Source organism: Pseudophryne corroboree, chromosome 12, assembly GCF_028390025.1.
Source record: "Pseudophryne corroboree isolate aPseCor3 chromosome 12, aPseCor3.hap2, whole genome shotgun sequence".
NCBI classification, from domain to species: domain Eukaryota; kingdom Metazoa; phylum Chordata; class Amphibia; order Anura; family Myobatrachidae; genus Pseudophryne; species Pseudophryne corroboree.
In genome coordinates this window covers 9,075,969-9,101,723 of record NC_086455.1, presented here as the reverse complement: position 1 = coordinate 9,101,723, position 25,755 = coordinate 9,075,969, and the positions used below count along the sequence as shown (strand labels likewise).

The 25,755-nt window shown below is 45.4% G+C and overlaps 1 protein-coding gene across 1 annotated transcript in view; it reads right to left on the bottom strand.

Annotated features, from left to right (window-relative positions):
- Nucleotides 1-4,242: 4,242 nt before the first annotated feature.
- Nucleotides 4,243-25,755, bottom strand: part of LOC134980209 (Fc receptor-like protein 2) — a 34,559-nt gene continuing 13,046 nt past the window's right edge. The window contains exons 3-9 of the mRNA XM_063946913.1: nt 24,663-24,944; nt 21,808-22,089; nt 14,823-15,266; nt 14,182-14,460; nt 10,749-11,030; nt 6,986-7,002; nt 4,243-5,457 (exon numbers count right to left, since the gene is read on the bottom strand). Of these exons, the coding sequence (XP_063802983.1) occupies nt 5,410-5,457; nt 6,986-7,002; nt 10,749-11,030; nt 14,182-14,460; nt 14,823-15,266; nt 21,808-22,089; nt 24,663-24,944 (1,634 nt within the window). The 3' untranslated portion in view covers nt 4,243-5,409. The remainder of the gene's footprint in view (nt 5,458-6,985; nt 7,003-10,748; nt 11,031-14,181; nt 14,461-14,822; nt 15,267-21,807; nt 22,090-24,662; nt 24,945-25,755) is intronic.

Genomic DNA, 25,755 nt, shown 5'->3' with positions numbered 1-25,755 from the left:
TGTGCTGATTTTCCAATTTCTTCTTCACTATTATGCTTCACATTTTTTTCATTACTTTAAGTCTCTGTAAGAAATTACGGCATAATATCATAACAATATCACGATATCGTTACTCCCTTCCAGTCACGACTGCAGGACTTTCTTCGGGTTGCACCCACTATGTGGAATGCCCTCCCACGCACAGTAAGACTCTCCTCTAGTCCCCAAAACTTCAATCTTATCAAATTCCGGAACTGCCCAAATAACCTTCATAAACTTTCCTATACAGTTACATCTCCTCACAACTGTTAATAATAAATAGCAACCAAAGAAATATCATTTTTAATTCCCACTGTAACTTTGTGAGATACAACCCGGCATCAAACAGGTTAAAATGTCTTCAACGCCTTTCAGATTTCTTTGATCAAGTATTTCATTTATTGTGAGTCAGACAAGGACAGAACCCGCAGCACCAGATATGTGAAAAAGTATGTACCAATCACTCCTTTTGGCAGGGCTGCAACTAGAGGGGGGCCTAAAGGGCCATGTGCCCCAGCACAAGATTTGAGGGAGCACTGAGAACTCTGCCCGGCACCCTCAGCCAGCTGCTCTTCCACCCTTGCCCGACGCACAGAGAGTGACTGCAAGTCAAAATCGTTTACTTAAAGCCAAAACAAAATGAACAAAGAGACAGTGTTTTAGTCTTCCTCTGTATTTTGCGGATTTCCTATGCTTTGAGTAAACAGGGTAAACGTTGTACTATCCAAGATTTATTACAGCATGGTAGAAGTTTAAACTTCCACCATACCCGTGCATCTGACAATCCCTGGCTACTTGTTCCTATGTGATCTGTATATCCTAAGCATGTTTACATTCCTCGACTATATGTTTTTCACATTATAGACAATAGATATGACCCATCAAACATGTATTATATGAAGATCTCTGTACTCACCCGCTAAGATCAGGAGAAGCAGGAGCGACATGGTGCTGCGGTGCAATGTCTTGTGCACACTGAGTAAGAATCTGATCATACAACACAAGCTGAGGCTCTTATCTTCTCCTGCGGCTGGAAAATGTACGTTGAGAATTTCATAATGGTATAAACACAAGATGATGAGCAATTATCTGGCATGGAATACAGACTGAAAAAGCCACTGGCACAACACAAAGTCCTGAGGTGATTGGACGTAGACACATAAATATAACGATGGTTCTCCAAGTCCAAACGGGTCTCGTGTGTAATATAGCGAGAACTCCCGACAGGCCTCACACATTTCCGTGATCCGCTCTTATATACAGCTCCAGCGCTGCGTCCCACTGAGGTTCTGGCTGCTGAGGGGTTCTGGGTATCAGGGGGTCAGGATTATAGACAGGGAAGGACAGAGGACCTGCAGGTCGTCTTTGCCAACTAAATAGCTCAAGTGTAGTCTTCTGATTGGATGGATCTTGTGTACAGTGTCTGAGTGGGCCCCGCCTCTTGCGCCAGTGCATGCTCAGTGTGGACTCTGGCACAGGGCAATTCGAGTAGTGCCAGCATCGCAAGTTTTCCCTCGCACCGGAAACGGCACAAAGTGTCAATGTCGAACTGGAATTCCATCATACTATAGAACTCTTCGGTATTTATGAAGGCCCAAACAGGAGGAAGATGGCTCCCAGGTGAATCTGTGTCAGCCCTCTTAGCTGAGGGCGATGCCCTGGCTGTACTGATGTTTAACCGCTATTAAAATATAAAATGAGTGAATTTGCATTTGTAGCGCCTATGGCGTTTTGCCCATGCAACACCGTTTCACTCAGAATCAGCCCCATCAGCTGACAGGATTGTATCTGCAGTATCCTGTCAACCTCATCAGCGCCACCTACTGTACAGCGGATTCTATGGCTCTGTCCTCTGCTGGGAGGAGCAGCGGTCAGTCTGCTAGCCGCTCATTCACTCCCTTGGGCCCCGCCTCCTCCCTGCATTAGGGATTGCTATCGACAGTGCAGTAGTCCGTTATTTTATACAACCCTCGTGCTGAGCTGGTATTACAACCCAGCTCTTGTGCAGTTTTTGTTCTTCATTTTTCATATGAGCCACACTTAAGGCGGAAACTGCCAGCCAGAGCTTGTGCTAACAAATCGGGTTTCACCGCCATATTTGTTTTCTTAAAGGAGGCAATGGGCGTTACACATGTGCTGGAGTACGGGTCATCTGGACCAGTCATCTGATTACAGGGTTACAGCTGCTGCAGATTATTGCTCCCTGTGGGTCTGGGAACTTGGATGGTCTGCTTGAGGCGAAGGGAGGGGCCTTCTGCTTGAACCATGTGAAACTAGGTGAACCCCCCCGAGTCCTTTCCATCCAATCAGGATATCTTACAAAATATAAATAAATAAAATTACATTTTAAAAGGATACAAGTGCATAAAGCAATTTCCTCCTTCCTGTCACACACAAACTTTGGTGTTATTTAAACTTCATTACTTACCACCTGTAGTTTACAATTCGACTTTGATACATTTATCACATAGCGTCATAATACGGTTTGTATTTGATTTCTCAAACAAATGTTCCTCATTCTTCCTGCATATAGCATTTTAATCATTAATGACAGGGGAGGCACTGCCTCCCCTGACTGCTCGTCCCTGGTAGTTTCCAGTATAGTTCCATTAATACTAAATTTAGCCTTTGGAATTTTGAGACCCAAGTGCATGATTTTGCATTTTTTGGCAGTAAACTGTAATTGCCACACTCTTGCCCATTCCTCTAGTCTACCTAGATCCTCAGTCATTTGTTTTACCCCTCCTAGTGTGTCTACCCTGTTGCATACCTTTGTGTCATCTGCAAAAAAAGGCATACTTTCCCTTTAATGCTATTTGCAATGTCAACAATAAAGATATTAAAACCACAGCACCGTTATACTTGAGAACTGCCTAAGAAACCTGCACTGGTATTGTAGGTTATTCCCTGGTGGCAGAAAAACAATGGCACAAACCCGGGATCTTCCCAACGAATAAAATAACTTACATTACTCATTAATTTAATCATGTATTGTATTACAAATTCTAAAGGAGTCATTTCATAAATCAATAACGATCGGACACAAATGACCAATATAAAGAGTTTGCAATTTTTTATTCGGTATGCACATGTTGGGGAGAACACTTTTAGTTTTCATTTTTAATTCTGTAATCACTTTATTCATATACTTTTAGTACTATACAATAAGTGTTGATTTCATATCACTAACCCTCCACTTGGAATACTGTCCTAATTGTTTTATCATGTAGTAAAAGTTATACAGAAACACAATACTGGGAATTATACCGCACAACATGGATGTATTGCGCGCTTTAACCTTTTTATTTCCAGAAACATTTTCATACTTAAGATTAGATAAATCTCCCCTTATACCGCCGTGGTGAAATACATAACATTTAATAAGAGAATGACTCTTCTTTACAGAAATAAGCTCATAGAGGATCATCCCATAAGAATGGAGTACTGGACATGAGACATCTCCTGCAAACTGCTCTTTATTAAATTGGTAATATAGGGTCAGATTTATCAATGAGTGATAAAACATGTTGTGTATGATAAACAGTGCTCCAGCCAATCAGCTTCTTCCAACTGTCATTTTTTCAAACACATTTCGGGAGCTGATTGGCTGGAGTGCCGTGTATCATTCACAGCGAGTTTTATATGGGCCCTGGTGTAAGTCTGACATTGATAATGGTGACTGTGTGCGATTGGACATAAATGCACGCCCATTTATGCAAATGACTCGGCAATACACACTCGTTCTGCACAAATAAGAATGATTCAGGCTCAGTTGGGATGGGAAAGCCTGCCGGTATGTTCTAAAGTGTGTCTGACTCTATATTATGTATAAACCTCAGGCATGAAACGAGTCAGAAAAATAGACCTAATTCTGTGTACAGGATGAGCTGAACCAATCACAGCGTCTCTGGCTCTGCAACAGCTGCACAAGCGCCATTCTACCAGCAGCAAAGAGAGATATATCAGTAGCGCAGAGACGCAGCCTGACAGTGGGGGTTATTCCGAGTTGATCGTAGCCCCGCAAAATTTTGCAGGGCTACCATCATGTTCATAGACATGCGGGGGGACGCCCAGCACAGGGCTATCCCGCCCCGCATGTCAGTGCCCCCCCCCCCCCCCGCAGAAGTGCAAATGCATCACACAGCGACGATGCTTTTGCACTTTAGGAGTAGCTCCCAGCCAGCGCAGCTTTAGCGTGCTGGCCGGGAGCTACTCGTCGCTCCCCGTCCTGCAGCCGCCATGACCCGCCACCCCAACAGTCCAGCCACGCCTGCGTTGGCCGGACTATGCACCCTAAACGGCGGCTTAACACCGCCATCCAGCCCCCTCCCGCCCAACGACTGCCTCTTCCTCAAAGGCAATCGCAAGGCAACGATGGCCTACGATCGTCTGGCATGCGCCAAGTGCACTGCGGTGGCGGCGCATGCGCAGTTCCGACCCGATCGCTGCGCTGCGATAAACTGCAACGAGCGGTAGGGGCGGAATGACCCCCAGTGTTAGTTGCAAATGCTGAAGTCACATGACCCAGCTTGTGCTCATATACACATACACAAGGGGCGTGGATCATAGGGTCGACCAAACTTAGGTTAATAGTGACTAGACTGACACCTGAAATATGTCAACAGTCACTAGGTTGACATGAACAAGAGGTCGACATGGAAAAAGGTCAACATGAGTCTTAAAATAAAAAATTGGGGTAATTTTCTTCGTAAAGTGACCGGGAACCCCAATTATTGCACCATGTCCGCTCGCCATACTTCGTGCAAAGTGCCTCACTCTGCTACCACTGCGCTCGGCACAGGTTACCGATCCCAGTTGTAGCCCACGTGGATCGCAAAGTATGAAAAAGTTGAAAAAGATTAAGAAAAAAGAGGGAATAGCACCTGGACAGTGTTAACAATGAACGCAAAAGTCACATTTACCATGTAAAATACAGACACAAATACAGAATAAGAATGAAATTAAATACAAACCGCCATCATCTTCTCCTATAAAAATCACACGGAAATATTCTCAATTGCAGCGGTACAAATGAAAATAGCAATTAATGTGGATAGCAACAGCGCCTTCCTGTAATGTATAATGCAGCAGCCACACTGATAGCACAGCGATGCCACAGAACTTGTACACAGATCTAGGCTTGTGTCTCTTCTCTGCATGCACACGACAGATTTGTGTATTTTGCGCCAATAAACCCCCCAACACATACTGTAACCCCAATGACACGAGTCCTATTCTGCACAAAATGGAGAAACCTCTTTGTCAGGTGTGTAAATACAGACGAAACGCATATATAATTCATCAGGGAGCGATCAGTGAGTAAGAGCATGAGGTGGGCTGTCCTCAGCTAGAGTCCAGCGTCATCTGGTCAGCGGCTTCCGGTGTCCTCCTTTAGGATTCTGGAGGTGCCACCACCTCATGCGTGGCAGGGGAACTGCCCTAAATCAGAGTTGCAACACAATATAAAGGTTAAACAGCTTGATGTTTTAGACACGCATAGATCCAAATGTGGAGTCATTGTGTTATATTTTATTTTTCATCAATTAACTGGCTAATTATTTTTTTTTTCAAAATCACTCGAGAACTGTCATTATTAATATTTAAGTTTAGAACACATTTAAAATATAAAAACAACAACATTCTATTGAAAAAAAAAAAAAAACTAGGCCCCAACGTATGTGTAATCCCTATGTTCCACTCTATGGTGGTCATTCCGAGTTGTTCGCTCGCTAGCTGTTTTTAGCAGCCGTGCAAACGCTATGCCGCCTCCCACTGGGAGTGTATCTTAGCTTAGCAGAAGTGCGAACGAAAGGTTTGCAGAGCGGCTACAAAGTTTTTTCGTGCGGTTTCAGAGTAGTTCAAAACCTACTCCGCGCTTGCGATCACTTCAGACTGTTCAGTTCCTGTTTTGACGTCACAAACACGCCCTGCGTTCACCCAGCCACGCCTGCGTTTTTCCGACCACTCCCTGAAAACGGTCAGTTGACACCCAGAAATGCCCACTTCCTGTCAATCACTCTGCGGCCAGCAGTGCGACTGAAAAGCTTCGCAAGATCCTGTGTGAAACTACATTGTTTGTTGTAATAGTAAATTGCGCTGCATATGCAGAAGCGCCGTTTTATTTGCCTCATCGCTGCACAGCGAACAAATGCAGCTAGCGATCAACTCGGAATGACCACCTATATGTTTATAATACCCCAACGGGGCCAAAAAAACTTTTAATGGGGCATCACCAACCCCCTACCCCAAAACTCACAGGGCAAAAACTCCCCCACACCCCAATAACCCTCTCCTGTACCATTGCCTTTCCCCCACATGCTATACACAGCAAAGAGCGGGTCCGGGGTGTTAGAGGATCAGTCCCACTGCTGCTGCGGATCTCTGCATTCACAGAACTCTGTGTATTAGTGGTCAGGGGGTAGGGGGGTACTAGATTCCCCTCCTTACACTTTTGTTCCCAGCTTATGCACCACAGAGAGCATCACTGCCAGAGGGTCGGGAAATCGGATCTCCTCAGTTATAGCGAGTTACACACACGGGCAGCAGAGTTGCACTGGAATGCCACCGTGCCACTTAAGTGGTAATGCCCATTTAACAACCTTCTCTGGATATTATATCACTATGAGCTGGTTCGATGAAAACCATGTTATACTTACCGCTGGGGGCACATTCAATGTTTATAGACCATAAACCTTTATAAGAAAGTTATTGTGCGTCTCGTCACTTTAACACGCCAAGCCCCAGCCAGGATCACAACCATCATTACTTTCCTACCAGCTACATTAGTTCTAGAACAGAAAACTCATTGGCAACAGAAATGATTGGAACTATTCAGACTGTTTTCGTATTAACATTATTATAATCCTTTTTTGTTACATTTTCTTCCAGCTGTCTCTGATCCCCAGATCTACAAAACAATACAACATACATACGTCTATATTTCCGTATAGATCTAATGAATACTCACATTTTCGCTGGTAGAACCTGACAAGCATGAAAAAGAAAAAAATTGGGATTAGCATAAAGTGACAGAGTGAGACGGGGTAACGTTACATGACAGTGCGCACAGCACACACCTGTACAGCTTATACACCGCGTTATCAACTTCTGGACAGTCTGCCCTCATTACACTGGCTGAGAAGTGCATTCTATATAATAAAAGGCTAACACTGCTCCTCACCTCTATGGGGTGAATTCAAGTGGTTTGCATAATGGCAGCCACTAGATATCACCTGACAGAGCAATTCAATTGTTGCTCCGTTTGGGCAATAAATAACCTGCATTGGAGATACACAGTGATCCATTATCTCACACCTCACCATGTCCCACCTCTGAATGGAAATAATTCTCAAATGCTCATACATAAATAGTAATACTGGGTTAGGCCAAGGAGCACTGAAATTAACAGTTATTAAATAGTAAAGTCAGTGATCCCAATACATATACTTCCACAATAACAGCAGTGAGTAATGAGGCTGGCTCCTCCCCTGATCTCCTTTCCTTCTCGGGGGCGGGCCTAATCCTGTATACATCACCAGGATTGGGTGTTTATATCTGATAGTAAGGCAGACACAGAGAATAAGAATTACCTGCTGTGTTTCTTGCAGCTTTTTTACTTTTACATTACCAGGCAAGGAGGACACAGATGAAGATTATGACCGCTAGAGATCCGTATAAGGCCCCAAGAACTTTAGACAGTGGGAGCCCTTTCTCTATAGGGAAGCAACACAGCAGAGTCAGTGTGTTTGTAGTAACTAGTTTCTATGCTGTACATGTTGTGCACCAGATTCATCATGAAGTAAGGAGAATATGGGGAGAATGATATTTAGATCTGATGTACTATATGTGGTACACATTACTATGCACAGTATCAGAAGCTATATGCTCAGTGTGACCGTGTTAGACCATATACAGTTTGTGAGCATTGTATTTAGTGGTGTCTGGGACGTGGCCTGAAGTAAACGCAAAAATATCCTAGACATGCACCTGTTTTGGGAGTTCCGCGGGGGTGTCAGCGGCTGCGTTTCCAGACACATAGCAACTTCCACAGAGGCCATGTTCAGATGCAGGCACCCTACCAGCCATAGTCAGGTTCAAGTGTCAATGGTGAATGTGAGGGTACACCAATGGCGGACTGCCTGAAACCACCGGCAGTGTTACTGTTTAAACGGGTGTAGATAGTGGGCATCTCACTGCTTGCACTTTCCGTTTCAATAGCGATCCATGCTTACATTACGGATGTTACATTTCCTTTCACATCCTTACCGGGGATTGTCTACTTGGGATGTGGGCAGGGCCGCCACCAAGGAGGTAACTTGGGTACATTTGTCCCGGACACTCTGACAGAGAGTGGAGGGCCCGGGCCGCTCATTCTGCCATAAAACCTGTCTGTTACTGCCGCCCCTGCTTGTTCTCCCGCCGACACTGCCAACTGCCTGTTCAGCAGTTGCTGCAGAAGAAGAATCGCCCCCAGCTCGTCTCCCACTCTCCTGTACAATAAATTTTACTATGTAGCACAGCGTGACGTCATGACGTAACGCTGCACAAGTGAAGAGAAGAGGAGATGCCGCCCACCAGGCTGAGGATCAGAAGAGTGGTCTAGGACACGGACCATAGCATAATGGACGGGGAAGAGAAGGAGTAGGCTAAAGCAGACCCGCATGACTGAGGATGGAGCAGAGGACTGGGACACGGACTACATGACGGATGGACGGAAGATGCAGCAAGACCAGGTTTGTATGGTATATTCTGAAGAGCGAGTGCTAAATAGCGCAAGTGACTGTAAACTTCAAGGTAGCAGGATTGTATGATCCTTGCACAATTTAGTTAGGTAAGGAAACAGTTAACAGTTTGGGAGCAAGAGGCTATTAGAATAGTGGGAGTGTTTAGGGAGGAACTAGAGGACATTTTGTGGAGGAAGGAGTTTCCCATTCCTCTTTTGTATTTCCCACCCTTCCTCCCCAAGTCACCTTATTGCCCCATCCGTTTTTTCTTTGCCGGTTGGGGGTTGTCAACTTATAGGTGGCGGGCAGAGAACGGCAGTTACAGTGGCTATTGCGCTGCTGTTCGGAGGGCGCTTTTTGCCCAATACATTGTATACTCTGAGAGAACCAACAAGAAAAGACAGAACCCCAAATAATGTTGACCTATTTTAATTTGTGAACAGGGGTGCTACCTAAGACAACCATACATATATTGAAAGGCCAAAAGAGAAAAAAAACTATTTATTGTGTGTGTGTGTGTGTGTGTGTGTGTGTGTGTGTGTGTGTGTGTGTGTATATATATATATATATATATATATATAAACACATTATTATTATTATATTTTTTTTGTGGGGGGCTGCCTATTTTGTAAGTCCCAGGCCCCACAAATTCTGATGGCAGTCCTGGATGTGGGACTTGACTGACAATACCGGTACAGTCCTAAGCTAACAAGGACAATTGGTAACAACATTTCTGCGTGTCTTGTAAGGCACCTCCCAGTCACCGTCAAGGAACGCTTGTTACCAGTGGTATGAAGCATTTTTTATGCATAAGACAGATTTCTGTGTGTGGCCCTGAGTAGAAGCCTTGTACACATACTTTGAGGCGTCTGTACACATACTTAAGACAGCATATAACGGACCTTGAAGATAAGAAGTAAGTTCATGGTGGTGTTTACAGCATAGAGTGGGGATAATGATCATTTAGGTCCAGATATCAGTTAAAATCAGAATATAGGGAATAGAGCTGTAAGCAGAAACTATAGTCTATGAAGGGAGTCTTCCCTGCGGTTAATTGTGATTTGTCTAAGACAGAGAGCCATGTGACATGTGTCTGCTGCCAGACTGACCATCATTTCATGACGGCTCCTCCTTATATGACCGAGGATAAGAAGGAACTATTTAACAACTGTCACATATAAGTGGAGTATGGATTCTTGATGGCTTATCACTAACATAATTTCTATGCACCAATAAACTGTATTGCCGTATTTTATTGTCATATTGACTTTCAGAGTATAGTTACTGATTGAGAAGAACAAAAGTAATGAAGGATTACAACGCTCCTTACGTTTTTGATACGTGTGTCCAAATCAGTACATACAAAATCAGGGCGTGGGTGCAGTGTGACACCGAAGCGTGCGCATACAAACACCATCGCTGTGTCTAACATCGCCGCTGCGTCCAGTTCACACTCAGTCCCTATATGACACCCAAATGATTCTTCTCTTTATGTCAAAACCTACATGATGGAGGGGAAGATCTCCTTAACCAGTATCTGTCAACATTTTAAAAGGACATTTGGGGTATAAAAAGGTCCCAAACACCCATGACCCCCGACCTACTATATTCTGTCCAATCATTGCCACATTTCTTGTGTCAGGTTCACTTTCCAATTAGTCACGCCCCTCTTAGGGCTCACATCCAAATACTATCTGCCTAAAACTCAACACCCCCCCCCCCCCCCTCCATCTATATAATGGGCATACACATGGGGAAAATGTTACCTATTTTCTAAGCGAGCCATCTAGATTACCCTATGTCACACCAGTCCACAAACAGGGACTACTAGGAAGCACCAGGTTATGCAAATGGTTTGGGTATGTTATCCTGACACTGACGAACCCGACACCGGACGGGTTACCCTGTGTAAATGGATTGTGGGGGATGTTGACATTGTCTCCTGATTCTGCCTTCTGGAATGTTGAGAAATACACAGACGTATGATTTCAGTACCCCAACACTCACCTTCTATCTGGATATACACGTTGTCACTCTTCTTCCTCACACTGTCTCTGGGCATTCTCACATCACAGGAATAGTACCCAGAATCCTCCAGCTGTGCTGGCGGAACGCTGTACGTATCAGAAGCGCTGAAGTCCTGCACTATCTGCCCATCTCTGTAGAAAGCAAACTCCGGTCCTGCAGCAACCATGACGCAGTAACGTCTGGTGTCACAGGTCAGAGTCATGTTATCACCCTCCGTCACGGATGATCGGCTGTTTCTTATTTGTGGAGTACTAAAGATTCCTGTAGGGGAAGACAATAAAGATAGAGAAATTATAACGATACAAGTGCTACACAAAGACGCAGATGCCATGTACTGCTGTGATTGGCTGTGTATTGTGCACAGATACATATGTAACCTGAAGAGTGTATAATGTCCCCTATCATGCAGGTTCTTGCCCAGACAGGTCCACTCCAAATAGATGTCTCTTCCCATCTGGGCATGAACAAGTTGGCATTACTGGGTGCGAACCTGGAGCCCATCGCTGTGCCAATGTCCTTTTTAAAAAAAAAACACCCATCAAAATTAAAATACCTGTTTTGAAGAGTTAATGAAATATCACTTATAATAAATTTAGTTTTTTTATCCAAATTCTCCCTTTCCAAAGTATTTTTAATGACCTCAGTGCCATCCTGATGGGAAATTATATGTTATAGGGAGGATACATTGGTTGTAATAAGAAAATAAAAATCACTTTCCCCATCTATACCTTTCAATTTATTTTAAACACCCTTAGTATCCTTAAGATACAACCTTTCTTTACAGACCAAAGGCTGGAAAGGGTTGGGGCTAGGAAACCGGTGCTGGGGTTCCGGCGGTCAGTATACCGGTCCTGCTGCAAATGGTGGTCTATGAACGCTATATGGGTTGTGATGGAATTTGTCCCAGCTACAATAGGATGCCCTGGAAGATTTGTGGTATATTTGTGGACCTTTGATAAAACATACTGGAATAGTATATTCTTCATTAGTTAAAAAAACTGCCAAAGTTTTTTTGATAACTCAAAGATCTAAAAAAATTTTTTACCAAAATAGTTGTATAACAGAGCAGAAATTTTGCTTTCGTGGCCTCACCCCTTCTATGCAATGCCAAGATTATGGTCATTGTGAGGCGGGGGGAAGGTCCACGATGACGTGATTCGCCTTTGGGAACCTCCCGGCCGTCTCGAAGATTAGGCAAGTATGTCTTCCCTGCTCTGTTTCCTCTTTGTTTTTGTTATTAGTTTCGATATTGCTAGTTAAAGGTATAGTCTGTATTAGTGATTCCTACTTTGGAGTCTCCTTTTCCCTAAAAAATCTGTATCATCATGGTTCCTCAATTCATCAATATGGTAGGAAGCCACTATATATTTATTCTGAAAAACCACAACCTTCTTAAAATTGCCCCTCCACCTCTTTACAGGGATATTCCAACCATTTTCATTTTTCCAGTTGTGATGAATTCAGCGACAATCCAGCAGAGGAGCAGATGACATCATAAGTAACAACTGCGCACAATACAGGTATCAGAATAAAACATCAGAGATGCTGTTAAACCCATCAGCAGCAATGAAAAGCTAACAATCCGATCATTAATTGGCAGCCCTGATTGGTGAATCTACATTTTGCAGACCATTTTTAGGCCACAGGATTGTGTAAATATGGGAGTGGCTTGGTGGAAGTATAGGTGTGGCTGGGTGTAAAATATATGGGAGTGGCTTGGTGGAAGTATAAGTGTGTTAGGGTTTAAATATGGGAGTGGCTTGGTGGAAGCATAGGTGTGGCTGGGTATAAATATGGGAGTGGCTTGGTAGAAGTATAGGTGAGGTTAAGTATAAATATGGGAGTGGCTTGGTGGAAGTATAGGTGTGCCCGGGTTTAAATATGGGAGTGGGCTGGTGGGAGCATAAGTGTGACAGGGTTTAAATATGGGAGAGGCTTGGTGGAAATATAGGTGTGACAGGGTGTAAATATGGAAGTGGCTTTGTGGAAGTATCGGTGTGACAGGGTTTCAATATGGCAGTGTCTTGGTGGAAGTATAGGTGTGGCTGGGTGTAAATATGGGAGTGACTTGGTGGAAGCATATGTGTGACAGGGTTTCAATATGGCAGTGTCTTGGTGGAAGTATAGGTGTGGCTGGGTGTAAATATGGGAGTGGCTTGGTGGAAGTATAGGTGTGGCTGGGCATGAATATGGGGGTGGCTTGGTGGAAGTATAGGTGTGGCTGGGTATAAATATGGGAGTGGCTTGGTGGAAGTATACAGGTGTGGTTCGGTGTAAATATGGGAGTGGCTTGGTGGAAGTATACAGGTGTGGTTCGGTGTAAATATGGGAGTGGCTTGGTGGAAGCATAGGTGTGGCTGGGTATAAATATGGGAGTGGCTTGGTGGAAGAACAGGTGTGGCTGGGTGTAAATATGGGAGTGGTTGGTGGAAGAATAGGTGTGGCAGTGTGGATGGGGATGTCATCAAATTGTGTCTTGATTTTTCCCAATGTTAGGAGATAGCCAGACACAGGGGCGGATCCAGAAGAAAATATAAGGGGGGGCACCATGATAGGGTAACGGTAATAGTTATATTTACATGCACCTAAGGCACGCAAGCTCCCAGATAAGGGGTGTGGTATCACAGGGGGTGTGGCCTCACAGAATACACCATCAGGTAATGATTGGCTATAGGAGCGCATCCTGGTTTATTGCCAAAGTTTCACCCTGATGAAAAGGCTGATTGGGCCTTGAAATGTTGGTCACCTGTTCCATTAGTTATGGGAGCCTGGCAGGCACCTCAGCACAATAGAATTATTAAAGTTTTTAGTTGGTGGTGGCAGGTGCAGCATACCTTGTGTTGGGCACTGCACTGAGACTCAGACTGCAGGACATGAACTGCCCATCTTTGATTAGCAGAAGCAGCCAGCTGGATCTCCAACAAGCAGCATAAGACATCTGCAGGACAGCCCTGTCGCAATCACACGGGCCGCCTTCTCAAAGCTGAGCTGAGTGTGACTGCAAGTAGCATGGTGGTAAAGGAAGTGGAGGAGGAAACGCTGGGATTATTGTGCGGTGCAGTGAGGGCTAATGAAGCCTTCTGCGCCGTCATAAGTAACAGTCTTGCTCCATGCTGGCATTTGAACCCCACACCTGGACAGGACTCTGGCCGGCTGGCAGTGGGGGAGGTAGGTTGTGGTAGCTCCAGCCTCCTCATTGGTTACCACACGGACTTGCTGTTAGAGCCGCGGCAGGTCCTAGTGCCTGCCGGCTCTTTTATCAAAGCTGACTGACGGAAATAGCAGTAGTGCTGCTGCTGTTCTCCTTTTGAAAAAAAGAAGGCGTCAGAAACGACAGGGGGGGGCATGGGCCCGAGTGCCCCCCCTGGATCCGCCTATGGCCAGACACATGATATAAGCTTCCCACACTCACCTTCTACCTGTATAGATAACACGTCACTCCTCCACACACTGCCGCCGGACATTCTCACGTCACAGGTATAATTCCCAGAATGCCACAGCTGCGCTGCCGCAACTCTGTATGTAGCAGATGCACTAAAATTCTGCTCACAGTTCCAATCTCTATGGAAAGCGAATTCCAGGTATATTGTAGCTGAGGCGGACAAATTTGTGTGACAGGTCAGCGTCATCTCATCACTCTCTGTAACATCATAATATAAAGAATTTCTTCTTTGCAGAGATACATGCAGGGCTGAAAGAGAAGACAATAAATATACAGGATACGGTGTGACATGTGGCAAACCTGTACGCTGCAATAAACCCAAGCTCCTGTATGAGGAGGACAGAGTTTGAGAACCTATGCCTTAGAATATGAAATATATTGCAGGGGAACTATCCGGACCAATCATTTCTCATCGATAGGTGGGGAAATGTATCAAAGCTTGGAGAGAGATAAAGCTGATTGAGTTAAAGTAGCAACCAATCAGCTCCTCACTACCATGTTACAGGCTGGGTTTGAAAAACGGTCATTAGGAGCTGATTGGTTGATGCTTTCTCTCTCTCCAACGTTTGATACATCTCACCCACAAGGTGATGTAAGGATCGCACACTCACCTTCTACCTGAATAGATAACTCGTTACTCTCCTTCCTCACACTGCCGCTGGGGGTCCTACCCTCACAGGTATAATTCCCAGAATGCACCGGCTGCGCTGCCGGAACGCTGTATGTAGCAGATGCACTGAAGTCCTGCAGAACCTGCCCATCTCTGTAGAAAGCAAACTCCAGGTCTGTAGTATCCATTATCACCCCCACACTGCCGCTGGGGGTCACCACATCACTTACATCATCACCAGAACGCACCGGCTGCACTGACAGAGTACTGTATGTGTCATCTTCATAGTAGTTTTGCGAATCACTCTGCTCAGCACTGACCCAAATGAATTCCGGCGTTGTGGTAGATACGGCCGGGTAACAAGTTGTGTCACAGGTGAGGGTCATCTCATCGCCCTCTATTACCGGTGACCGATTATTTCTTATTACCGGGGTAGTAAACAGAACTGCAAGAGAAGATAATGAAATCGCTGGGTATGGTGTGACATGTGGGTCATTTACAGTCTGCAAATACATAAGAATGGAGATGTCATGTACTATTGTGGTTGGCTGTGTGTCATGCGTAAATCATAAAGTATCCGCTGTATACTGAGGGGGTAATTCAGAGTTGATCGCAGCAGTAAATTTGTTAGCAGTTGGGCAAAACCATGTGCAGTGTAGGTGGGGCAGATGTAACATGTGCAGAGAGAGTTAGATTTGGGTGTTTTTTTTTGTTTCTGTGCAGGGTAAATACTGGCTGCTTTATTTTTACACTGCAATTTGGAGTTCAGTTTGAACACACCCCACCTAAATCTAACTCTCTCTGCACATGTTACATCTGCCCCCCCCCCCCCTGCAGTGCACATGGTTTTGCCCAACTGCTAACAAATTTGCTGCTGCGATCAACTCTGAATTAGGCCCCGAGTGCATGGCGAATGGTGCACACCTGAGCTGTGGAGAACCCACCTCCCCTTATCTGGCATGACACTGCACATGTTCCCTCTCTCACGAGCAGTGACCAGAGGGGAAGTGGCTGCCATGCCACCTGTGCCAAAGGATGAGCAATGCATTAGCACCAAGGTGCACCTACTATGCAACATATTGGAAACTGGTGCAAAGTGTAATAATGCTACAAACAAAATGAAAAGAAATGGGAAAAAAATGTAACAACAGAGATGAATAAATAGACGAGAGGGAAATATAAGGTGGACCCCTCACGGATAGACAATTTCCACTAACAATAAACCCAACTAAAGCTACAGTGAATCTGAACGCATGCCAGTAACAAAATAGTGTTGTAAAGACAGCGTTCCACCCCTGACACACTGCAGGAAGCGGCGCTGAGCGGTATCCCACCCCTATCCGCTATCCTGACAGTGCTCATCTGCACAATATTACCCGCCGGGTAAGTAACCTTCTGCAACTGATGCTTGCAATACTCATCAACCATTGAAACAGTCCACGAGGCCAGGTGCACAGTGAAATCGCTAATGCACAAGGTATCCTTATGCTGTACATGGTAATAGTAACATGGAAACCAGTTCTTAAACGTGGCCTCAAATCTGCTGGTGAACAGAGAGCGAAGGGGCCGATTCTTAGTTGGGAGCAAAGCAACAAAAAGCGGGTAAATTTGTATCTGGAACAAACCATGCTGCAATGCAATACTGCATGTAAGAAAAACAAAAGGGATTTTTCCCACGCACTCTGCTGGTTGCTAGTAAGAAGAACTATATACAGGTTGAGTATCCCATATCCAAAATGCACGGGACCAGAAGTATTTTGGATATCGGATTTTTCCGTATTTTGGAATAATTGCATACCACAAGGAGAAATCATGGCGATAAGACCCAAGTCTAAGCACAGAATACATTTATGCTTCATATACACCTTATACACACAGCCTGAAGGTAATTGTAGACAATATTTTTAATGACTTTGTGCATTAAAAAAAGTTTGTGTACATACATACAATTCATTTATGTTTCATATACACCTTATAGACACAGCCTGAAGGTCATTTAATAATATAATTTTAATAACTTTGAGTATTAAACAGAGTTTGTGTACATTGAGCCATCAAAAAACAAAGGTTTCACTAACTCTCACTCACTCAAAAAGTTCCATATTTCGGAATATTCCGTATTTCGGAATATTTGGATATGGGATACTCAACCTGTACTATGTAATAATAGAAAATTTAGAGCTCTTCGTTACATATGTTTTGCAAAAGATATGATAAGCCTCCAGGCCACTTCACGGCTGCTCTATTACTGGAGGTCCCTAACTAAGCATAAGTCCAGGGCCCGGACCCCACAAAGTCGGCTCAGGCCCGACCACCCTAGGGCAGCACACTATTGAGATACTAAAGTGTTAATATGTGTTAAGAAAGAAGCAGAAGCTATGGGTTAGAAAGTGCTACAAAAATAAGGGTGTTAGTAAAATACTCAAAAGAGTAATATTACAAAACATACAAAACATATCCAGATTGAGAGCTAGCTTACCTGGAGGCACCCCTGAGCTAGCTCTCAATCTGGATATGTTTTGTATGTGCCATTATCATGTGGCCATACATTAAGCAATTGTATGACCCATAGTGGATGTTATTATTATTATTATTATGCTGTGTGTGAGTTTGGGGAGTGGCACCCCCCAGGTCTGGTGTGACTGGGCTACCTTGGGGTAGCACGCCATATTATTTATTTAGCACTTATGTAACACTCCTATTTTTTCACTAATATTACTCTTTTGAGTATTTTATTAACACCCTTATTTTTGTAGCACTTTCTAACCCATAGCTTCTGCTTCTTTCTTAACACATATTAACACTTTAGTATTTCAATGGTGTGCTACCCTGGGGTGGTCAGGCCTGAGCCGACTTTGTGGGGTCCAAGCCCTGGACTTATGCTTAGTTAGGGACCTCCAGTAATAGAGCAGCCGTGAAGTGGCCTGGAGGCTTATCATATCTTTAGCAAAACATATGTAACGAAGAGCTCTAAATTTTCTATTATTACATAGTATATAGTTCTTCTTATTAACAGCCAGCAGAGTGCGTGGGAAAAATCCCTTTTGTTTTCTTGTCTAGAGTAAGCCCCTCCCGCAGCACCTGGGGATTGTTACCAGCTTGATTAGAGCAGTTTGCCACCATTTATTGCTTCTGCATGTAGCCTGCAAATGTTAAATAGCTCTATTCTTAGTTACACTGCAATTTAGATAAAATGTAAAACACAGCCAACCCCGATCTAACATCATCAGCACCTGTTACATCTGCCCCCTGCAGCGCAGCATGGTGTTACCCAGGTGCTCAGTTACTGGCTCTGAGCTAGGACACGCCCCCTCCCACATCTACTGTATATAACTCTCTGCACCTGTTACATCTGCCCCCTGCAGCGCAGCATGGTGTTACCCAGGTGCTCAGTTACTGGCTCTGAGCTAGGACACGCCCCCTCCCACATCTACTGTATATAACTCTCTGCACCTGTTACATCTGCCCCCTGCAGCGCAGCATGGTGTTTCCCAGGTGCTCAGTTACTGGCTCTGAGCTAGGACACGCCCCCTCCCACATCTACTGTATATAACTCTCTGCACCTGTTACATCTGCCCCCTGCAGCGCAGCATGGTGTTACCCAGGTGCTCAGTTACTGGCTCTGAGCTAGGACACGCCCCCTCCCACATCTACTGTATATAACTCTCTGCACCTGTTACATCTGCCCCCCTGCAGCACAGCACGATGTTACCAGGTGCTCAGTTACTGGCTCTGCGCTAGGACACTCGTCTACCACATCTATGGTATATATATCTCTGCACCTGTTACATCTGCCCCCTGCAGTGCAGCGGGCTGTTACCCAGGTGCTCAGTTACTGGCTCTGAGCTAGGACACGCCCCTCCCACATCTACCTCTCTCTGCACCTGTTACATCTGCCCCCTGCAGCGCAGCGTGGTGTTACCCAGGTGCACAGTTACTGGCTCTGAGCTAAGACACGCCCCCTCCTACATCTACCTCTCTCTGCACCTGTTACATCTGTCCCCCTGCAGTGCAGCGTGGTGTTACCCAGGTGCACAGTTACTGGCTCTGAGCTAAGACACACCCCTCCTACATCTACCTGTCTCTGCACCTGTTACATCTGCCCCCCTGCAGTGCAGCGTGGTGTTACCCAGGTGCACAGTTACTGGCTCTGAGCTAGGACATGCCCCTCCCAAATCTACCTCTCTCTACACCTGTTACATCTGCCCCCTGCAGCGCAGCGTGGTGTTACCCAGGTGCACAGTTACTGGCTCTGAGCTAAGACACGCCCCTCCTACATCTACCTCTCTCTGCACCTGTTACATCTGCCCCCGCCCCCCCCCTGCAGCGCTGCACGATGTTACCTGGTGCTCAGTTACTAGCTCTGAGCTAGGACTCGCCCCTCCCACATCTATCTCTCTCTGCACCTGTTACATCTGCCCCCCTGCAGTGCAGCACGGTGTTACCCGATGCACAGTTACTGGCTTTTTCATCTTTACTCGCACCTCAGTGTCAGGCCCTTAAAGACTTATTGGGTCTGAGGGGTAAATCTATTCCCAGGCACTGATTGTGTTGGTAATTCGCTCCTTCCTTCGCCTCTGTGTCGAGGTGAAGCAGGAAGAAATAGCGACATGTATCATCATCTTGTTTGCTTGAGTGGGGGAGTGAAAACTGCTCCCTCCGGCGATCCGCGGCAAAGTACAAAAACAACTAAGCAAAACAAGACAAGAGTGATTTACAGTACATGGCAATGCAGGACAGGTACACGGTATATACACATTGCTGTATCAGGGGACAGAACACCGACATAAGCATCGGCGGCAGAACACTGACATAAGCGGCAGAAACCGAGGGCTAGGTGCCATTAGAAGATAGTCAAGTAAGAGAAGGAAAAGCACATGAGGAGAGAGGGCCCTGCTCGTGAGAGCTTATTGTGTAACTGGCATGTGCAACAGTAATGCAAGGGGGGATTCAATTGTTTATCGCACAACACTAATTAATGGACGCCTGATGGAGCACATAAGTTATTTTGGGCGCCCATTAATTATTGCACTTGTTGGGCCCAGATACATTGGGTTTAGCTGCACAAAGTGCTCAAAAAATTGCTCCGTCTAGTGCCCGTTACCAGGGAAACAGCTGATCCGCTCCAAAAGAGAAAATACAATAGGCACTCCCTGGATTTCATGAAAAGCTTGGTTTCAGCATTTTATAATATAACCTGTTCCTGAAATCTGAAGAGTGACAATCATGTCTATTTATTACAGATAGATACGCTTTTCTTTATACATTTAGCGAGCACTGGTGTCGATGTATTAATTCTGACCAATAGCAGTGGGTTATAGAAAACCAAAAAGTGAATTCAGATTTAAAAATGTAAACAAAGATATTTTATTAAATACATGAGAATATATATATATATATATATATATATATATATATATAATCTCCACAACAAACGGCACTGGAGGCTTGTATATAGCAAAAGAGAAGTTGTATTGAAGGCAGACGTTTCGGAGCTCATGCCCAGTCCTCAGTACCAAAATATATATATATATATATATATATATACATATATACACACACACACACACACACACACACTATATATATATATATATATACGTCTAATGCGGCGCCCCGGACACATGACAGTACACCTTGCTGTTAGCAATGTTTCGGTGCTTTGGTGCACTATTATCATGCGTATAAGATTGTTGCTTAATATAAGCGCATCAAAGCATGGAGACGATGTTAACAGCAAGGTGTACTGTGATGTATTCAGCGTACCGCCCTTGGTTCCTGTGTGTATATATAATATATACAGTATATCTATATTTCATTGTTTTGTGTCATGTGTCTTCATCAGTTTGTTCATATGGTTACAGCGTATAGTTCATATGGTAGCCAGCCACCCGCTGCAAGCATTCACTGCAATGGTGTTCCTACAGAGTAGCATCAGGCCCTATGAGGAGGAATCCCGCCCCCTCAACAGACCACACCCCTACAACAGACCCCGCCCCATTAGGGCTGCTTCCATAAATTTTCCAGGCTGGTTTTCCTATATATGTTTGGGGGGGTCCACACTGCACCCATAAAATTCTACTTACATTGTGGATCTGTGTGTACTAGTTGTGTTATACACAGGTTACATAACAGTGAACACCAGCAGATGGGTACTATGGAGTTTAGACCACGCAGCGAGACTTAACCAGGGTTTCAGAGATTTGCGCATGAGTAGTAGAAGGGTCGCAAAGCCAGAAAGGAGGGGGCTGGACGAAGCCTGTGCACGAGCTCCCTCCACTCCTAAACTGCCCCCTACTGCAATGACACTTGTTTGTTGGACATTTTGGGGGTGTTCCCCACTCTGCCCCCAATTTCTCCATCACCCGTACAGCCAGGAAAACCTAGTGCTGCTTACAAAAAATGGTCTATATCCCAAGGAAGGGGGGAGTAATTTATGACCCAGCGAGGGCTGATCCCATTGCAGCACCCCCTGTGTTGTCTCCTGGGCACCCCTGTATAGCTGCCTCCTATTGAACAGAATACAAGTAGGTGGCACTTAAAGATCTGAATATCTCCGTGGAACCCCCTGAGAGAGGGAGGCCTGGGGCACATGTATCCGGTGGCCCTAACCCCCGTAATCCAGCTGTGTTTTGAACAAGCCATTGATCGCTTAGGCTACCCTGTAACTAAAGCATAATTATGCCACAAATTAACGGAGTGACAGCTTGTGTCGCAGAGACTGCGTGATTGTAACTATTATGATTTGAGGGACCAATGAGCACAGATACCATAGGTGGTGGCAGCTACTAGAGGTACCACTTTAAAAGGCGCGGTGATGCAATATTAATTGTACAAGGAACATCCAACGGCCGCTTACAGATTGAGAGCGTGGCCTTGTGTAAACGTGGGTGTGGCTGGGCCGATGTGATCAAACGGTGTCCTGATTTTCCGGTCTGTATTGTTTTCAGGCGCACAGACGTATGACCTCAGTATCACACACTCACCGTGTATCTGTATATATAACTTGTTACTCTTCTTCCTCACACTGCCGCTGGTAGTCCTCACATCACAGGTATAATACCCAGAATGCACCAGCAGCGCTGCCGGAATGCTGTATGTAGCAGATGCGCTGAAGTCCTGCACAACCTGCCTATCTCTGTAGAAAGCAAACTGCAGCTCTGTGGTAGATATGGCGTGGTTACGTGTTGTGCTACAGACCAGAACCATCTTATCACCCTCTACTCTTGGTATCCAACTATTTCTTATTTTCGGAGTATCAAACAGAGCTGAAAGAGAACATAATAAATATTACTGAGTACGGTGTGACATGTGGGCCATTTACAGTCAGCATGTGCTGCACAAAGAGGAAAATGTCATGTTGTACTATTGTGCTTTATGTGTTCTGCGCACATATACATATGTAACCTGCGCAGTGTATATAATGTCCCTCATCATGTAGCCAGTGTGAGATGGGTGTGCTGCCGCTGTGTGGCTCTCTTTGGTATACAGCCCCCAACACTCTGACCACTGCCTGCACTCCTGTGCTGTTTCTTCCTCCATTATTGAATATGCCAGAACATGGTGGAAGTGTATAATGGAAAAAAACAAACAAATCTGTTTTCCTCCATCCATGACTGAGAAAGGAACACATAAATAAAAGGCGAGAACAGAATGTGATTGTTAACAAGTTCCATTCACTTTTACTACTGCAGTCAGTAAAAGAATCTTCCTAGTCCATGTAGAACATTTGATCTCCAGGTACACATAAAAATCTGGAGGTGGCCCCCTTTCAACCATTTTCAGTGTATGCGAAGGCTGGCGCGTGATGAGTGAAGCCCTGCTTAGATTCTGAACATGCCCACAGTAGGGTGCAGCAGTGGCGGATCCAGGGAGGGGCGATCAGAGAGACTACCCCTCTAACACACACACACACACACTCACACTCTCTCCTTTGGGTGGCCAGGTCCTCCCTCTCCTCCCCAGGGCTGAGCTCTCAGCCGGCTCCGAGACACTTTTTCCTTCAGGCAGCTTTGACCTCTATCTCCTCCCCATTGCCTCATCTCTACCCCAGGGCTGACCTCTCGGTTGGCTCAACCTCAGATATTTAAGTAGCACAGGTAGTGTAGTGGTTAGCATTACTACCTCACAGCACTGAGGTCATGGGTTTAATTCCCACCATACCCCTCAATGTGTGGAGTTTGTATATTCTCCCCGTACTTGCATGGGTTTCCTTTCACAATTCCAAAAATATACTGGTAGGTTAAGTCGCTCCCAACAAAAAAAAAATAACCTTAGTATGAATGTGCGCGCGTGTACATGTGATAGGGAATATAGAGTGTAAGCTCCACTGGGGCAGGGACTGATGTGAATGGCCAAATATTCTCTGTAAAGCGCTGCGGAATATGTGTGCGCTATATAAATAACTGGTAATAAATACATAAGCCTGAGAGATAAGTGAAATGTCATGATGTGACATTCTGTACTAGCTACTTGAACTCCTCTGCACATTAATTAGTAATAGTGAAAGTCTAAAGCTGGGTACACACGGGTAGATTTTGGCTATGTTAACATATCCTACGCCATTTCCCTGAGTTCCTGAACAAACAAAATAGTGCACACACACGGTAAGATGTGATCGGTATATAAACTACGTCCCGGTAAAATATAGCATAAGATATGGCTTCTATCTTTCTTTGCATAATGGGCAGGGATATGGGATGGATTGTTTGGAGGGGGGGGGGGGGGGGGGGGGGGGTATTGCAGACAGTATCGTGTATACTACCTAGCCAAAACTTAGCTGCATGTTTATCCAACATAAAACATCGGATACGACTCGCGGGAGCATGCAACGCACTATGGGGGTCATTCCGAGTTGATCGCTCGCTAGCAGTTTTTAGTAGCCATGTAAACGCATTGTCGCCGCCCACCGGGGAGTGTATTTTCGCTTTGCAGAAGTGCGAACGCCTGTGCAGCAGAGCGCCTGCAAAATCTTTTTGTGCAAAACAAGACCAGCCCTGGAATTACTCTTCGTGTGCGTTGATTTTAACGACAGAGGGACGGCTTTTGACGTCACACACCCGCGCAGCCACGCCTGCGTTTTACCAAACACTTCCTGAAAACGGTCAGTTGACACCCAGAAACTCCCACTTCATGTCAATCTCCTTGCGATCGGCTGTGCGTTTGGAATCGTCGCTAGAACCAGTGCAAAACCACAAAGGATTTTGTACCCGTACGACGCGCGTGCACATTGCCGTGCATACGCATGCACAGATTAGCCTTTTTTTCACTGATCGCTACGCAGCGAACAACGGCAGATAGCGATCAACTCGGAATGACCCCCATAGTGCGTACACAAGGTGCGATATAGTGCAAAAAATAAAAAATCACACCGTGTGTACGCGGCTTTAGACCGTGACACAATGGCTCCAATTCTGAGCTGGAGGGAACTCTGTGAATGGCATGACCTCTGCATCGCCAAATAAAAAGCTCACCGCTTTGGAGGGGATGCGGTCAAGATGCCGCCGGCCAGAATCCAGGCGGTCGAAATACCGACGCTGGAATCCCGACCGCCACAATCCCGACATATTCCCCCTTCGTGCGTGTCCACGACACCCATAGGAGGAGAATATAGTGTGCCGAGCGTAGCGAGGTACCGTGCCCGCAGCGTGGCGAGCGAAGCGAGCCCGCAAGGGGCTGCGTTCCGCTCGCCACCCCTTTCGGCATTGTGTGGTCGGGATTCCGGCGTCGGTATTTCGGCCGGCGGCATTTAGTACTGATCCCCTTTGGAGCATGTCCTGACTTTTTTCTGCAGCAATGTTAGGAGATACACAGACGTATGATCTCAGTATTTCACACTCACCTGCTATCGGTATATATACCTCATCACTACTCTTCCAGTATCCGCTGCTGGGCACTCTCACCTCACAGTTATAAACCCCAGAATGCTTCACCTGTGCTGACGGAACGCTGTATGTAGGCGACGTACTGAAGACCTGCGTAGCCCTATTATGATTGTTGAATGTAAATTCCAACTCCATAGTATCTGTGAGCGGGTGACGCGTTGTGTCACATGTCAGGGTCATCTCATCACCCTCTGTCACTGGGGACGGATTACTTTTTATTTGTGGAGTTTCAAACAGAGCTGAAAGAGACGATAGTAAAATGACTGGTTACGGGTGACATGTGGGCCATCTGGATCCAGCAAGTGTTACACAAAGGGTCCAGTACCCCTGATAATTAGCCTCAAGCTTTTTCATGATTTTTAGCCTCAGACTATTCATTTCAGTGCGGTTTTTTTCAACCATTAAATGAGATTTTCAGGTATTACATATAGAATCCAGGGGTAAGTTTTCGGACCTAGGCGTTAACACTGCCGACGGATTGACTTTGGGGCTATTGGAATAGCTTTGGGGGATCAATTAACCCGCTGTAAATTGCTGCAACTTACTGAATTCGGCCAAAAAAACGCACACATCACGTCGCACTATTGTGCTTGGTTGTGTGTTGTGCACAAATACATAGAAAACCTGCACAGTGTATAAATGTTCCACTATTCTGAGAATGTGTGATGACTGGTGCAGTGCACAGGGAAGACACCTTTGGACCTCCTGCATGTTCAGGCCAGGGGTTAGTACATTTGAAAATGCGGTAAAACCCCCAAAAACGGATCTTTTAAATTCCCTTAAGTAGAGACAATGGGGGTCATTCCGAGTTGTTCGCTCGTTATTTTTTTTCGCTACGGAGCGATTAGTCGCATACTGCGCATGCGCAATGTACGCAGCGCGCCTGAGCCAAGTAAATTAGCACAAAAGTTTGGTATTTTACTCACGGCGTAACAAGGTTTTTTCATCGTTCTGCTAATCATAGTGTGATTGACAGGAAGTGGGTGTTTCTGGGCGGAAACTGGCCGTTTTCTGGGAGTGTTCGGAAAAACGCAGGCGTTTCAGGGAAAA